The sequence below is a fragment of the Netta rufina genome (assembly GCF_964035555.1).
Source record: "Netta rufina genome assembly, contig: SCAFFOLD_161, whole genome shotgun sequence".
Taxonomy (NCBI): Eukaryota; Metazoa; Chordata; class Aves; order Anseriformes; family Anatidae; genus Netta; species Netta rufina.
The window spans coordinates 18,247-31,130 of record NW_028168872.1 but is presented as its reverse complement, the minus strand read 5'-3'; the positions used below and the strand labels follow the sequence as shown (position 1 = coordinate 31,130).

At 72.8% G+C, this 12,884-nt stretch overlaps 2 protein-coding genes across 2 annotated transcripts; both read left to right on the top strand.

The window, feature by feature from the left end:
- Window positions 1-389: 389 nt before the first annotated feature.
- Window positions 390-3,809, top strand: LOC311221780 (retinoic acid receptor gamma-like). Its single transcript, XM_084307174.1, has 7 exons — window positions 390-521; window positions 592-733; window positions 1,302-1,462; window positions 1,683-1,859; window positions 2,258-2,462; window positions 2,907-3,065; window positions 3,397-3,809. Exons 1-7 carry the CDS (start codon window positions 402-404, stop codon window positions 3,717-3,719), a joined length of 1,287 nt encoding a protein of 428 aa, XP_084163300.1. The 5' UTR covers window positions 390-401; the 3' UTR covers window positions 3,720-3,809.
- Window positions 3,810-5,744: 1,935 nt separating this feature from the next.
- ITGB7 (integrin subunit beta 7) lies at window positions 5,745-12,868 on the top strand (the record flags this gene model as incomplete). The annotated part of the gene is given in 18 exon segments (XM_084307172.1): window positions 5,745-5,933; window positions 6,940-7,144; window positions 7,464-7,634; window positions 7,755-7,996; window positions 8,564-8,722; window positions 8,805-8,900; window positions 8,986-9,075; window positions 9,239-9,332; window positions 9,335-9,378; window positions 9,791-9,935; window positions 9,938-9,977; window positions 10,261-10,481; window positions 11,077-11,156; window positions 11,158-11,300; window positions 11,688-11,712; window positions 11,714-11,933; window positions 12,410-12,570; window positions 12,659-12,868. Coding segments are annotated over 18 exon segments (2,418 nt in total). The 3' UTR covers window positions 12,752-12,868.
- Between the last annotated feature and the right edge of the window lie 16 nt (window positions 12,869-12,884).

The window sequence follows — 12,884 nt, the reverse complement described above, 5'->3', positions numbered from 1 at the left end:
GGGGGGGCACTGGGACACCCCCCCCGCGTTCTTTCCACGGCGGGGCGGGTGGTGCCGCCTGGGGATCCCCCTGTCCCACCCCCATCTGTCCCCCCCCATCTGTCCCCCTCCCTCTTTACCCCTCGCCCCCCTCCATCTCCCACTGTGTGTGTGTGTGGGGTTAACGCACCCCCCTCGAGGGCCTGTGCCCCCCCACAAAGTGCTGCCTCCCCCCCCCCCCCCCCGCTTGTGCCTCAGTTTCCCTTGGAAGCAAGCAGGACACTGGGAGGGGGGGGGCAAAAATCCCACCCGCAGGGGGGCTGTGTGAGTGTGTGGGACACGGGGGGCTCAGCCAGCACCACGCTGACCCCCCCCGTGTCTCCCCAAAAGGCTTGGAGGCGCCGTGCAGCCCCCCCCCGGAGATGGTGCCCGGCTCCCCCCCCTCGCCGCCGCCGCCGCCGCGCGTCTACAAGCCCTGCTTCGTCTGCAGCGACAAGTCCTCGGGGTACCACTACGGCGTCAGCTCCTGCGAGGGCTGCAAGGTGAGGGGGGGGGCACACCCCCTGCACGGACCGCCCGCCCCCCCCCCCCCGGCTCCTGACCCCCCCGCAGGGCTTTTTCCGCCGCAGCATCCAGAAGAACATGGTGTACACGTGCCACCGCGACGGCCGCTGCCACATCAACAAGGCCACGCGCAACCGCTGCCAGTCCTGCCGCCTGCAGAAGTGCTTCGACGTCGGCATGTCCAAGGAGGGTGCGTGGGGCTGGGGGGGGCGGAGGGGGGGGCACCTAAATCAGCACCCTCCCCCCCCCCCACAGCTGGGACACCCCCGCTCCGCACACCTCCCCCTGCGGCTTCCCCCCCCCCCCTGCTCTGCCATCGCCCGGGTGGGGTTGGGGGGGGTTGGTTCTTTCTTTCTTTCTTTCTTTCTTTCTTTCTTTATTGGGGGGGGAGGGGGGGTACGTGGCATTTTTTTTATTTTGGGGGGGGGGTGTACTGTACTGAGGGGGGGGCCTTGGTAGCCCCCCCCCCCAGGCCACGCTGTGCTATATGTGGATATCCTGCTGCTGGCGCATCCTGTCCCCGCGACCCCCAAGGGGGGGGGGGAGGAAACGCAGCCTGGGGACGGGGTGGGAATGGGGGGCACCCCGCGACCCCCCCCAACCTCCCCCCCCCCCCAGAGAAAGCTCCCATCTCCGTTACCCCCAGCAGTCACACCACACCGGGGTGGGCGTGCTGGGGGGTCCCGCTGTGCCCCACAGCCCACCCCGTAGCATCCCCGCGTGTCCCCCCCCCTTCACCGCATGTCCCCCCCCCGCAGCTGTGCGCAACGACCGCAACAAGAAGAAGAAGGAGGCGCGGGGGGGGGCGGAGGCGGCCGGGCGTGAGCTGAGCCCGGCGCTGGAGGAGCTGATCCAGAGGGTGCGCAGGGCGCACACCGAGACCTTCCCCTCGCTCTGCCAGCTGGGCAAGTACACCACGGTGAGCCCCTGCCGCCCCGGGGGGGGCAGCGGGTGGGGGGCCCTCCCCCGGTAACCCCATGCGCCCCCCCGGTGGCCCCATGCCCCCCCCCAGTGACCTCGTGCCCCCCCCCCCCCCCCCCCGGTGACCCCGGAGCCCCGCGTGCGGCCAGAGCCAGGGATGCAGGAGGGGGGGCAGTGACCCCCAATTGGTGACCCCCCCCCGGTGACTCCCCCCCCAGAACTCGAGCGCGGAGCACCGCGTGCAGCTGGACCTGGGGCTGTGGGACAAGTTCAGCGAGCTGGCCACCAAGTGCATCATCAAGATCGTGGAGTTCGCCAAGCGCCTGCCCGGCTTCACCGCGCTCACCATCGCCGACCAGATCACGCTGCTCAAGGCTGCCTGCCTCGACATCCTGGTGCGGGGGGGGCACGGGAATCAGTGGGGAGGGGGGTGGGGGTGGGGAGGGGGTGTGTGCGCTGCCCCCCCCCAGTTCCCCATCCCACAGATGCTGCGGATCTGCACGTGCTGCACCAGGGGGGTGTGCGATGAAGGGTTTTTTTTTTTGGGGGGTGTCAGCACTGACCCCCCCCCCCTCCCCGTTCCTCCTCCCCACAGATGCTGTGGATCTGCACGTGCTGCGCCTGGGGGGGGTGTGCAATGGGGGGGTGTTTTTTGGGGGGGGGTGTCGGCACCGACCCTCCCGCATGCTGTTGGGATGTGCACGCGCTGCACCGGCGGGGGCCGTTGCAGTGGAGTGTTGGTTTTTTTTTGGGGGGGTGTCAGCGCTGACCTCCCCGCTCCCCCCCCCCCCAGATGCTGCGGATCTGCACGCGCTACACCCCGGAGCAGGACACGATGACGTTCTCGGACGGGCTGACGCTGACGCGCACGCAGATGCACAACGCCGGCTTCGGGCCCCTCACCGACCTCGTCTTCGCCTTCGCCGGGCAGCTGCTGCCCCTGGGCATGGACGACACCGAGACCGGGCTGCTCAGCGCCATCTGCCTCATCTGCGGCGGTGCGGGGGGCTGACGGGATGGGGGGGGGGGGTCACAGGGCCTCGGGGGGTGTGGGGGGGCTGGGGGGGTTACGGTGAGCTGCGGAGGGGGTGTGGGGGCGTGAGGGGGGGCACGGGGGACTGGGGGGCTGCAAGGGGGGGGGGAGGGGGAGTCAGGGGTTGGGAGGGGCTGAAGGGGTCCCAGGGAGGCTGGGGGGGGGCTGGAGGGGTCACAGAGGTGCGGGGGGCTGCAGGGGATCTTCTGGGGGCTGAGGGGGAGGTCACGGGGGGGCAGGGGGTGTGGGGGGGGCTCAGGGGTGTTGGGGTGAGACGGGGGGGGAATGGGGGTTGTGGGGCGCGGTCCTGCAGGACGCGGCTGTTGTTTTTTTTTTTTTTCGGGGGGGGTGTTGGGGAGGAGGTCCTGACGCCCCCCCCCCCCCGTCTCCCTCCCCCCCCCCCCCCCAGACCGCATGGACCTGGAGGAGCCGCAGAAGGTGGAGCGGCTGCAGGAGCCGCTGCTGGAGGCGCTGCGGGTGTACGCGCGGCGGCGGCGGCCCCGCGAGCCCCACATGTTCCCCCGCATGCTGATGAAAATCACCGACCTGCGAGGCATCAGCACCAAGGGTGCGCGGGGGGGGGCGCGGGGGGGTGGGACTTGGGCACGGGGAGGGGGCACCGGGGACTGGGAGGGGGGGGGGGGGGTCAGTGAGGGGGCACGGAGGCAGCGAGGGGGGGGGGGGGTAGTGGGGGGTAGTGGGGGGGGGGCGGTGGGGGGGGGGTACGGGAGGGCAATGGGGGGGGCCACGGGGGGGGGCAGGGAGGTGGAGAAGTGGGGGGGTGGTTGGGGGGAGTTTTGGGGGGGCTCGCGAGGAGCCCGTGGGGTTGGGGGGAAGCTCCCGGGGGGGGGGTGTCCCGGTGCGGGGGGGTGACACACCCGATTTGTGGGGGGGGGCAGGCGCGGAGCGCGCCATCACGCTGAAGATGGAGATCCCGGGCCCGATGCCCCCCCTGATCCGCGAGATGCTGGAGAACCCCGAGATGTTCGAGGAGGAGGCGCCGCCCCCCCCGCCCCCCCCCCCGCGGACCACGCCGCCCCCCCCCGGCCCCCCCTGCCTCGCCCTAAGCTGGGGGGGTGCAGGGGGGGTGCCCACCGCTTCCCGCCTCCCCCCGTACAACACAGCCGCTGGGGGGGCGGGGGGGGGGCACGGTGTCCCCCCCATTCCCCCCCCCCAAAAAAAAAAGAAAACTTTTTGCAAGGGGGGGGGCTCCAGAGACTGACGGAGCCAGGCCCCGTGGCGCAGCCATTGCCTTAAGCTGGGGGGGTCCGGGGGGGCCCCCCCAAACCTCAGCTTCATGCCAAAGGACCCCCCCGCCACCCCCCCCCCCATGCTTCAGAGAGGCGCTTAAAGGAGGGGGCAACAATGGACAGAAATCACCCCCCCCATTAACGACCGGCACCCCTAGGAGTGCCGCGTGACCCCCCCCCCACCGTGCCCCCCCCCCCCAAAAAAAACGGGGGGGGTGCAGCCAGGACTTTATTTATTCGTGTCTAGGAAGACAAAATGAGACAGGGTGGATTTGGGGGGGGGGACCCCTGCTTCCCCCCCCCGGGGGGTGCTGTTTGGGGAGGGGGTGCAGAAGATAGGACTCGCCCCCCCCAGCTGTACCGGGGGGGGGGGCATTTTATTTGCTGGGTTATTTTATATAAAAGTGGTGGTTGGGGGGGGGGGGAGCTGCTTGTGGGTTTTGCTTTTTCTATGCTGTTGGGGTGGGGGGGCCCCAAAATCCCCCCCCCTTGTCTTTGCCCCCCCCCCTCCTCGGGCACACAACACTACAGAGACCAAAGATGGGGGCGCGCGGTGCCCCCCCCCCCCCCCAACGGAGTGGGGGGGTTCGAAGCCATATAGACCCTGATGCTGTGGGGGGGGAGGGCACGGGGCAGGGCCCCCCCCCTTCCCAAATCCCTCCCAGGGCAGCTTTACAAGGGGGGGGGGGGGGCGCCCCAATTGCCCCCGGGACCAAATTGCCCCCCCCCCCGCGATGTCTGTTACCCCCAGCCTGGCTGGGTGTGGGGGGGGTGCCCCTGCCCCTCCCCCCCCCCCAGCGCTGGACCCGTCCCCCTCCCACGCCCCCCCCCACATAGTTTTGGGGGTGCAGGGCTGGCGGGGGGGCCCGTTACACTACACGGGGGGTGCCCCCCCCCCGGGGCAGCACTTTTCTCCCGTTATTTATTCCTTCGCGTTTACACCGGGCCCCCCCCCAAAACCCCCAGACCATGGAGAGGGGGGGCCCGGGGGGGGGGGTTCCCCCCCTCCCTCCCACCCCGCTGTCGTCGCCCCCGGTGCCCGAGCTGCCCCCCCCCCTGCGGGGGGGGGGGCCCGCAGCCATGTTTACAGCTCGCCCCGCCCCCCCCCCGGGGGGCCACGGGGCTTTTCTATTTTTGCAAAATAAAGAAATGGAAACGAGGGGGGGCGGCGTGCTCCTTGGGGACCCCCCCGGGGGGGTGGGGGGGCACGGGGACACGCCATGGGGCGGGGGGGGGGCACCAAGGGGATAACGGGGCACTGTGCGGGGCGGCAGAATAACGGGGGGCAGTGGGGGGGGACCTCAAAGAATGGGGGACAATGACGGGCCCCCCCCCAGAGTAATGGGGGACACCCGGGGACAATGGGGACCCCCCCCAGGTTATGGGGACCCCCCCCGGGTGATGAGGGGGGACAGCAGGGGGGGGGCAGGGGTAATGGGGGGCAGTGGAGGGACACCCCGGGGTAATGGGGGTGTTCCTGGGAGCAAGGGGTGCCCCCCCCGGATAATGGGGGACACCTGGGGACAATGGGACCCCCCCCCGGTGTGATGGGGGGCACCTGGGGACAGCCCCCCCCGCTAACTCCTTCCTGGGGACAAGGGGAACGCCCCGTGGGACGGGGGGGGGGGACACCTGAGACCACCCCCCCGGGACGAGACGGGGACACGGTGCCCCCCTCCCATGCCTCCCCCGCCTTTTATTCCCCCTCCCCCGGCCCGTGGCTGCTGGGCCCCGGGTGGCCGCGGGGGGGCGACACCGGCACGGGCTGCGCTGCACCCCCCCGTGACCCCCCCATGACCCCCCCATGACCCCGTAGTGACCCCCGCGCGCCCCCCCATAACCCTATAGCGCTCCCCCCCCTCTAGCGCCCGCCCCCCCCCCCCCGCCGCAGCCCTCCCCTAGCGGGCAGGATACGGCCCCCCCCCCGCCCCCCCCCGCCCCGCCCCGCCCCGGGGGGGGCCCAGCAGCCGCCACCTCCCTCCTGCAGCACCGGGACCATGGGGCGGCCGGGGGGGCTCCTGCTGCTGCCGCTGCTGCTGGCGGCCCCGGGGGGGGCAGGTAAGGTGGGGGGGGGGGATGAGAGGATGGGGACCCCCCCCCGGCCTGTCGCAGGCTCCTGCCAGCCGCAGCCCACCTGCGAGGAGTGCATCCGCTCACACCCCCGCTGCGCCTGGTGCGAGGAGCCGGTGAGTGGGACCCCCCCCGGGCCCCCCCCCCCCCCGAGAACCCCCCCGAGACCCTCCCCCGGGACCCCCAGGGCATCCCCGGGGGGGGCTCACCCCCAACTCTCACCTGCTCCCTTGGGGAATGGGGGGCCCCGTGTCCTGGGGGGGGCAATGACCGGGGGGGCCAATGTCCTGGGGGGGGGTCCCTGCGTCCTGGGCGCGGGGGGGGGGGGAGGGCAATGTCCTGGGGGGGGGTCCCTCCTCTTGCAGGTTCACGTTGAGGGTTGGGGTCCCTATCGGGGGGTCCCCCTGCAGGCCCCTGACTGATTTCGGGGGTCCTGGGGGTCTCCCAGAGTCACGCTGTGCCGGGGGGGGCCCGGGGGGGGCCCCACTACCCCCTGGGTGCCCCACGCACCACTGGGGGGGGCACGGGGGTCCCTGAGGTCTCCAGGAGGGGGGGTCCCGGGGATCCCTGGGCCCTGGGGTCCTCACTGTGCCATGGGGTCCCCCCTGTCCCCAAAGTCCCCGGGGTCCCTGTTCTCCCCGGTGCCCCCCCTCCCCCCCGTGCCGTGGGGTGCTCGCCGTGCCCCTGTCCCCTTGGTGCCCCCCCCCCCCGGGCCCTGCGGTTTGTCACCAGGAAGCAGCGAAACCTCGGTGACAAACAGCGAGGGGGGGGGAGGCGGGGGGGGCGCACCCGGCCCCGTCTCGCACGTCCCAGGGGTGCGGGGGGGGTGATGGGGGCGGGGGGTGGGGGGGGCGGGGGGCATGCAGGGTGCAGGGGGCAGATGTGGGGTGGTGGGTGGCGGGTGCTGCAAGGGGGGGCGGGTCCCCGGGGGGTGCTGGGGGGGTGCAGGACCCATGGGGGGTGCAGGGGGAGCGGTGCAAGCGCTGGGTGCAGGGGGCGGATGTGGGGTGGGGGGTGGGGGTGCGGGGCCACAGGGGGTGATGTGGGGTGCAGGGTGCTGGAGGGTGCTGGGTGCAGGACCCAGGACCCAGGTGGGTGCTGTCCCCCCCCCCCGTCCCGCAGGACTTCACGCGGGGGGGCCAGGCGGAGGCGTCGCGCTGTGCCCCCCGGGAGGCCCTGGAGCGCGCCGGCTGCCCCCCCCAGGCCGTGCTGGAGCCCCGCGGGGGCACGCGGGTGCTGGAGGACGAGGAGCTGGGGGGGGCCGGGGGGGCCGGGACGCAGAGCCGCCAGCTGCGGCCCCAGAGGATTGAGCTGGAGCTTCGGCCTGGTGCGGGGGGGGGGGGCAGAATGGAGGAATTGGGGGGTGGGGGGGTGGGGGGGGTGATGGGGGGAATGGGGGCGATATGGGGGGAATGAGGGTGATGGGGGGAATGGGGGGCGGAAAGGGGTTGGGGGGGTGGGATGGGGGCAGATGGGGATGGAGGGGGGGTAATGGGGGTGGAAGGGGGGAGGGGGGAGGAATTGGGGGGAGGTGGGGGTGGAAGGGGGGGTAAACGGGGATGGGGGGAGATGGGGGTGCACTGGGGGGGTGGGGAGATAGGACACTGTTGTCCGGGGGGGTCCCTGACCTCTTCCCCCCCCCCCAGGTGAGGAGCTGCCCCTGGAGGTGCGGTTCCGGCGCGCGGGCGGCCTCCCGCTGGACCTCTACTACCTGATGGACCTCTCCTACTCCATGCGCGACGACCTGCACACGCTGCGCCGCCTGGGCAGCGACCTGCTGGCCGCCCTGCGCAACGCCTCCGCCTCCGTGCGCATCGGTGGGACCCCCCCCCGGGAAAGAAAAACAAACAATCAAACTAAAAGAAAACACCAAAAAAACCCTGCCCCCCCCCCCCAAAAACCCCATCCTGAGCGCGCCATCCCCGTGCCTCTCGCAGGCTTCGGCGCCTTCGTGGACAAGCCGGTGCTGCCGTTCGTCAGCACGGTGCCCTCCAAGCTGCACAACCCCTGCCCCGAGCGGGGGCAGCCCTGCGACCCCCCCGCCGCCTTCCGCCACCTGCTCTCGCTCACAGCCGACGCCGGGGAGTTCACGCGGCGCCTGGAGGGGCAGCGCATCTCCGGCAACCTCGACGCGCCCGAGGGGGGCTTCGATGCCATGATGCAGGTGGCGCTGTGCCAGGTGGGGGCCAGGGGCGAGGGGGGGCAGGCGGGAGAGGGGGGCGTGCAAGGGAGGACGTGCATGAGAGCAGGCGTGTGCGAGACAGCAAGGGGGGGGCATGCAAGAGAAGGGGACAGTGCGAGAGAGCAAGACGGCGGAGGGCGTGCAAGAGAGGGGCACGTGCAAGGGGGACACACGCAAAGGGGGGGGCTCTCTGCAAGAGGGAGGTGTGCAGGCAAGTCTGCATGAGAGCGTGTGTGTGCAAGAGTGCAGACGTGTGCAGGGGTCTCTGCGCGTGCAAGAGCGGGGCTGCATGCGGGAGCAGTGGACACGTGGGAGCACTGCACACACGTGGTGGTGCACGCGTGGTGGTGCACGCAGGACGGCGGGAGCGTGCAAACGGGCACACAAGGGTGGGTGTTCACGTGTGCACGCCTGCCGGTGTGCGCGTGCAAGCTGCTGGCAGCGGGGGCTGCGGGGAGCGGCCGTGGCTGGCCGCAAGCAGAGCGCGGCGCTGCACCTGCCCCGCGTGTGCAAGGCGCGGTGCTCGTGCAAGCCCTGTGCGCGTGCAAGGCCCGGTACCCGCAGGAGCGCATCGGCTGGCGCCCCGTGACGCGGCTGCTGGTGTTCGCCTCGGACGACGCCTTCCACACGGCGGGCGACGGGCGCCTGGCCGGCATCGTCCTGCCCAGCGACAGCCGCTGCCACCTGGATGCCAGCGGCGTCTACAACCGCAGCCACCTCTACGTAGGTGCTGGGGGGGCAGGGGGGACTTTAATTTTTGAGGGGGGGGCATGCAGCACCCACTCGTGTCCCCCCCCCTCTGCAGGATTACCCCTCGGTGGGACACCTGGCGCAGGTGCTGTCGGCTGCCAACATCCAGCCCATCTTCGCCGTCACCCGGCCCACGGTGCCGCTCTACAAGGTCTGGGGGGGTTGGGGAGGGGGTGAGGGGGGGAGCGGGGAGGGGGCACTGCAATGATGCCGGGTCCCTGAACTCCCCCCCGCAGGAGCTGAGCCGCCTGATCCCCAAGTCGGTGGTGGGGGAGCTGCGGGACGACTCCAGCAACGTGGTGCAGCTCATCACAGATGCCTACAACGTGAGGGGGGGCGGGGGGGGGGCACGGGGGGGACACCAGGGGCACGGGGGATGTGGGGATAGAGGGGGCACAGGGCATGGGGGGGACGCTGGGGGACACGGGGGGGGCAGAAGGGGCACAGGACACGGGGGGGTGGTGCTGACGTTCTCCCTCCCCCCCCCAGAGCCTGACCTCGACGGTGGAGCTGCAGCACTCGCCGCTGCCCCCCGGGCTCAGCCTCAGCTTCCAGGCCCACTGCGGGGGCCCCCCCGAGCCCCCCAGCCCCACCGTGGCCTCTGCTCGGGCGTGCGCGTCAACCAGCAGGTGGGGGGGAGGGGGGGGCAGCACATGGGGTCCCCTTCCAATCGTGTCCCCACCCCATGGGTGTCCTCGTCCTGTGGGTGCCCCCATCCCACAAACGTTCCCACCCCATGGGCGTCCCCTTCCCACGAGTGTCCCCACCCTGTGGGTGTCCCCGTTCTGTGGGCGTCCCCTTCCCAAGAATGTCTCCACCCCATGGGTGTCCCCACCCTGTGGGTGTCCCTGTCCCGTGGACGTCCCCTCCCTTGGGTGTCCCCACCCCATGGGTGTTTCCATCCCATGAGCGTCCCCAGGTATTGGGCGTCCCCATCCCTTGGGCATCCCCATCCCATAAATGTCCCCATCCCGTGGGTGTCCCCCTCCCTTGGGTGTCCCCGCCCCATGAATGCCCCCCCCCGTGGCTGCCCCCCCCCAGGTGACCTTCACGGTGCGGGTGCGGGCGGAGGCGTGCCTGGAGGCCCCCCAGCACGTGGCCCTGCGGGTGCTGGGGGTCCCGGAGCAGCTGCAGCTGGGGGTGCGTACCCTGTGCCACTGCCCCTGCACCCAGCGCGCCCCCCGCGCCCCCTCTGCCGCGGGGGCGACCTCGACTGCGGCGTCTGCAGGTGCGGGGGGTCCCTGGGGGCAATGGGGGGCGGGGCTGTGGGGTCAGATAGGGAGAAATGGGGTCAGATAGAGGGCAATGGGGTCAGGTGGGGGCAATGGGGTCAGGTGAGGGGGCGGTGGGCTGGAGGCTTTGGGGTCAGGTGGGGCAAGGGGGTCAAGGGGGGGCAATGGGGTCAGATGGGGGAGTGGGGTGGGGGCTATGGGGTCAGGTGGGGGCAATGGGGTCTGATGGGGGTGGTGGGGTGGGGGCTGTGGGGCTGACCCCGTTGCCCCCACCCCAAGGTGCCCCGGGGGCCGTCGGGGCCGGCGCTGCGAGTGCGAGGGGCCGGAGGCGGAGGAGGAGGTGTGGGGGGGCTGCCGGCCCCCCAACAGCACGGCCCCCCCCTGCAGCGGCCGGGGGCACTGCGTCTGCGGCGCCTGCGAGTGCCCCCCCGGGCTGAGCGGCCGCTTCTGCGAGTGCGACAGCGGCGCCTGCGAGCGGCACGAGGGGCTGCCCTGCGGAGGTGGGCGCGGGGGGGGGACGCGGGGGGACCGGTCCCTGGGGTCCCCATCCCTCGGGGGGTCCCCTCCCCATTGCACGTCCCCGTGGGGTCCCGTCCCTGCTGTGTTCCCTTGGGTCCTGGCCGTGTCCCATGGGGTTGGTCCCCGTCCTTTGGGGTCCCGTCCCCGTCCCCATCCTCAGGGTCCTGTCCCCGTCCTTTGGGGTCCCGTCCCCGTCCCCCGTCCCCATCCTCAGGGTCCTGTCCCCGTCCTTTGGGGTCCCGTCCCCGTCCCCGTCCCCATCCTCAGGGTCCTGTCCCCGTCCTTTGGGGTCCCGTCCCTGGCCCCGGGTTCCCTTTCCCCAGGTCCCTCCCCTGTCTCCTTCCCACGGGTCCCACCCCCACCCTGTGGGTTCAGTCCCCATCCCCTGGGGCCACCCCGCTCCCCTGGGTCCCCGTCCCCGTCCCCATCCTTTGGGTCCCCCCCATCTCCGTGCCCCCACCCTTAGGGCCCCATCCCCGGGTCCCACCCTCAGGGTCCCGTCCCCGTCCCCCAGCTCCCCCCCCCCCCTTTGCCCCCGTGCCGCGGGGGGGTCCTGAGGGCCGGCCGCCGTTGCAGGCCCGCAGCGGGGGACGTGCGAGTGCGGGCGCTGCCGGTGCCGCCCGGGGTTCGCGGGGAGCGGCTGCGGCTGCAGCCTGGGGGGGGGGCGGCTGCCGCCGGGGGGGCCGCGAGTGCAGCGGGCGGGGGCGCTGCGAGTGCGGGCGCTGCCGCTGCCAGCCCGGCTTCGTGGGACCCTTCTGCGCCCGCTGCCCCTCCTGCCCCGGGCCCTGCCAGCGCCTGCGGTGAGCGGGGGGCGGGGGGGCGCGGGGGGGGGCATGGGGACGAGGGACGTGGGGACAGGGGGTGGCTGAGGGATGGGGACGGGGGACGTGGGGGGGGGTCGGGGACATTGTGGGGGGACGGGGATCAGGAATGGGGGGGGCAGGGACGGGGGGATGGGGATGGGGGGGTGGGATGGGGGGGGGGGCATGGGGACGGGGGGATGCGGGGCGGGGGGACAGGGACGGGATGGGGACGGGGGGGGCTGGGGAATGGGGGACGGGGACAAGGAGGGGACGGGGTGGCCGTGGGTGCGGGGCTATGGGGGGGGCTCCTTGGGGACATGGGCACGGGGGGGGGGACCGGGAGTTTGGGGCCGGGGCCGTGACGGGGCCGGGGGCCGCCCCCAGGGACTGCGTGGACTGCGGCGCCTTCGGGGGGGGGGCCCCTGCGTGGGAACTGCAGCCAGGCCTGCAACGGGACAGTGCTGCGGGTGCTGCCCCCCCCGGCCCCCCCGGCCCCCGCCCTGTGCCGGGAGAAGGCAGCCGACGGGCGCATCCTCATTTTCCTCATCGAGGGGGGGGGCAGCGAGGAGGAGGACGAGGAAGAGGAGGGGGCCGGCGGGGATGTGGTGGTCACCGTCTGGGCCGAGGAGGGTGAGCACGGGGGGGGGCGCTGGGACCCCAAGCCCCCAGGGACCCCAAACCCCATACCTGGGGGTCCCACGGGACTGGGTTTCGGGGGGGGGGGGCTGGCCCCCATGGGACCCCGGGACATGTTGGGGGGGGACCCTTGGCCCCCATGGGACCCCTGGTGGAGTTTGGGGGGTCCTGGCCCCCACAGAACCCATGGGACAAGTTTGGGGGGGTCCTGTCCCCCATGGGACCCCTTGGATGGGTTTGGGGGGGAGTTCTGGCCCCCCTGGGACCCATGGGACAGGTTTTGTGGGGGGCTGGCCCCCACGGGACCCCTGGGACATGACTGGGGGTGTCCTGATGCCCACGCCCCCCCCCCACCCCAGCTCCATTCTGGGGGAGGCTCCGGGTCACCACGCACACCCCCAGCCGGGTTCGGGGGGGACGGGACGTTGCGGGCCCTCCCCCCGGCCCCGCTGATCCCCCCCGCCCCGCAGCCCCCCCGCAGCACCCGGCGGCGCTGGCGGCCGGGCTGGTGGCCGGGATCGTGGCGGGGGGGCTGCTGCTGGCGGCCGGGGGCCGCGGCTGGGCCGAGCTCCGCGACCGGCGCGAGCTGCGGCGCTTCGAGCAGGAGCGGCACCGCGCCCGCTGGGACGAGGTACGGCACCGGGGGGGGGCTGGGGGGGGGTGGGGGGGGCTGACCCGGTGCCGGCGGTGACCCCTTGTTTGTGCCCCCCCCCCCGCAGAACAACCCCTTGTTCCGGAGCGCCACCACCACCGTCGTCAACCCCAGCTACTGCCCGCAGCGAGGGGACGGCGGCGCGGGGGGCTCGCAGTGACCCCCCCAACCTCGGAGCGGCCCCTAAGTTTTGTCCTCGGACCCTGACCCCCCCCCCCCCCATTAAAAAAAAACAAAAACAAGCCCCCTGCCGGCAGAAGAGGCAGAGCCGAGGGTAGAAAAGGGCAACCACG

Coding starts and splice junctions, on each gene's coding strand:
- LOC311221780 (XM_084307174.1), top strand. CDS start 402: ATGGTGCCCGGCTCCCCCCCCTCGCCGCCGCCGCCGCCGCGCGTCTAC. Junction 734..1,301: donor CGTCGGCATGTCCAAGGAGG/GTGCGTGGGGCT, acceptor CCCCCCCCGCAG/CTGTGCGCAACGACCGCAAC. Junction 1,463..1,682: donor AGCTGGGCAAGTACACCACG/GTGAGCCCCTGC, acceptor CTCCCCCCCCAG/AACTCGAGCGCGGAGCACCG.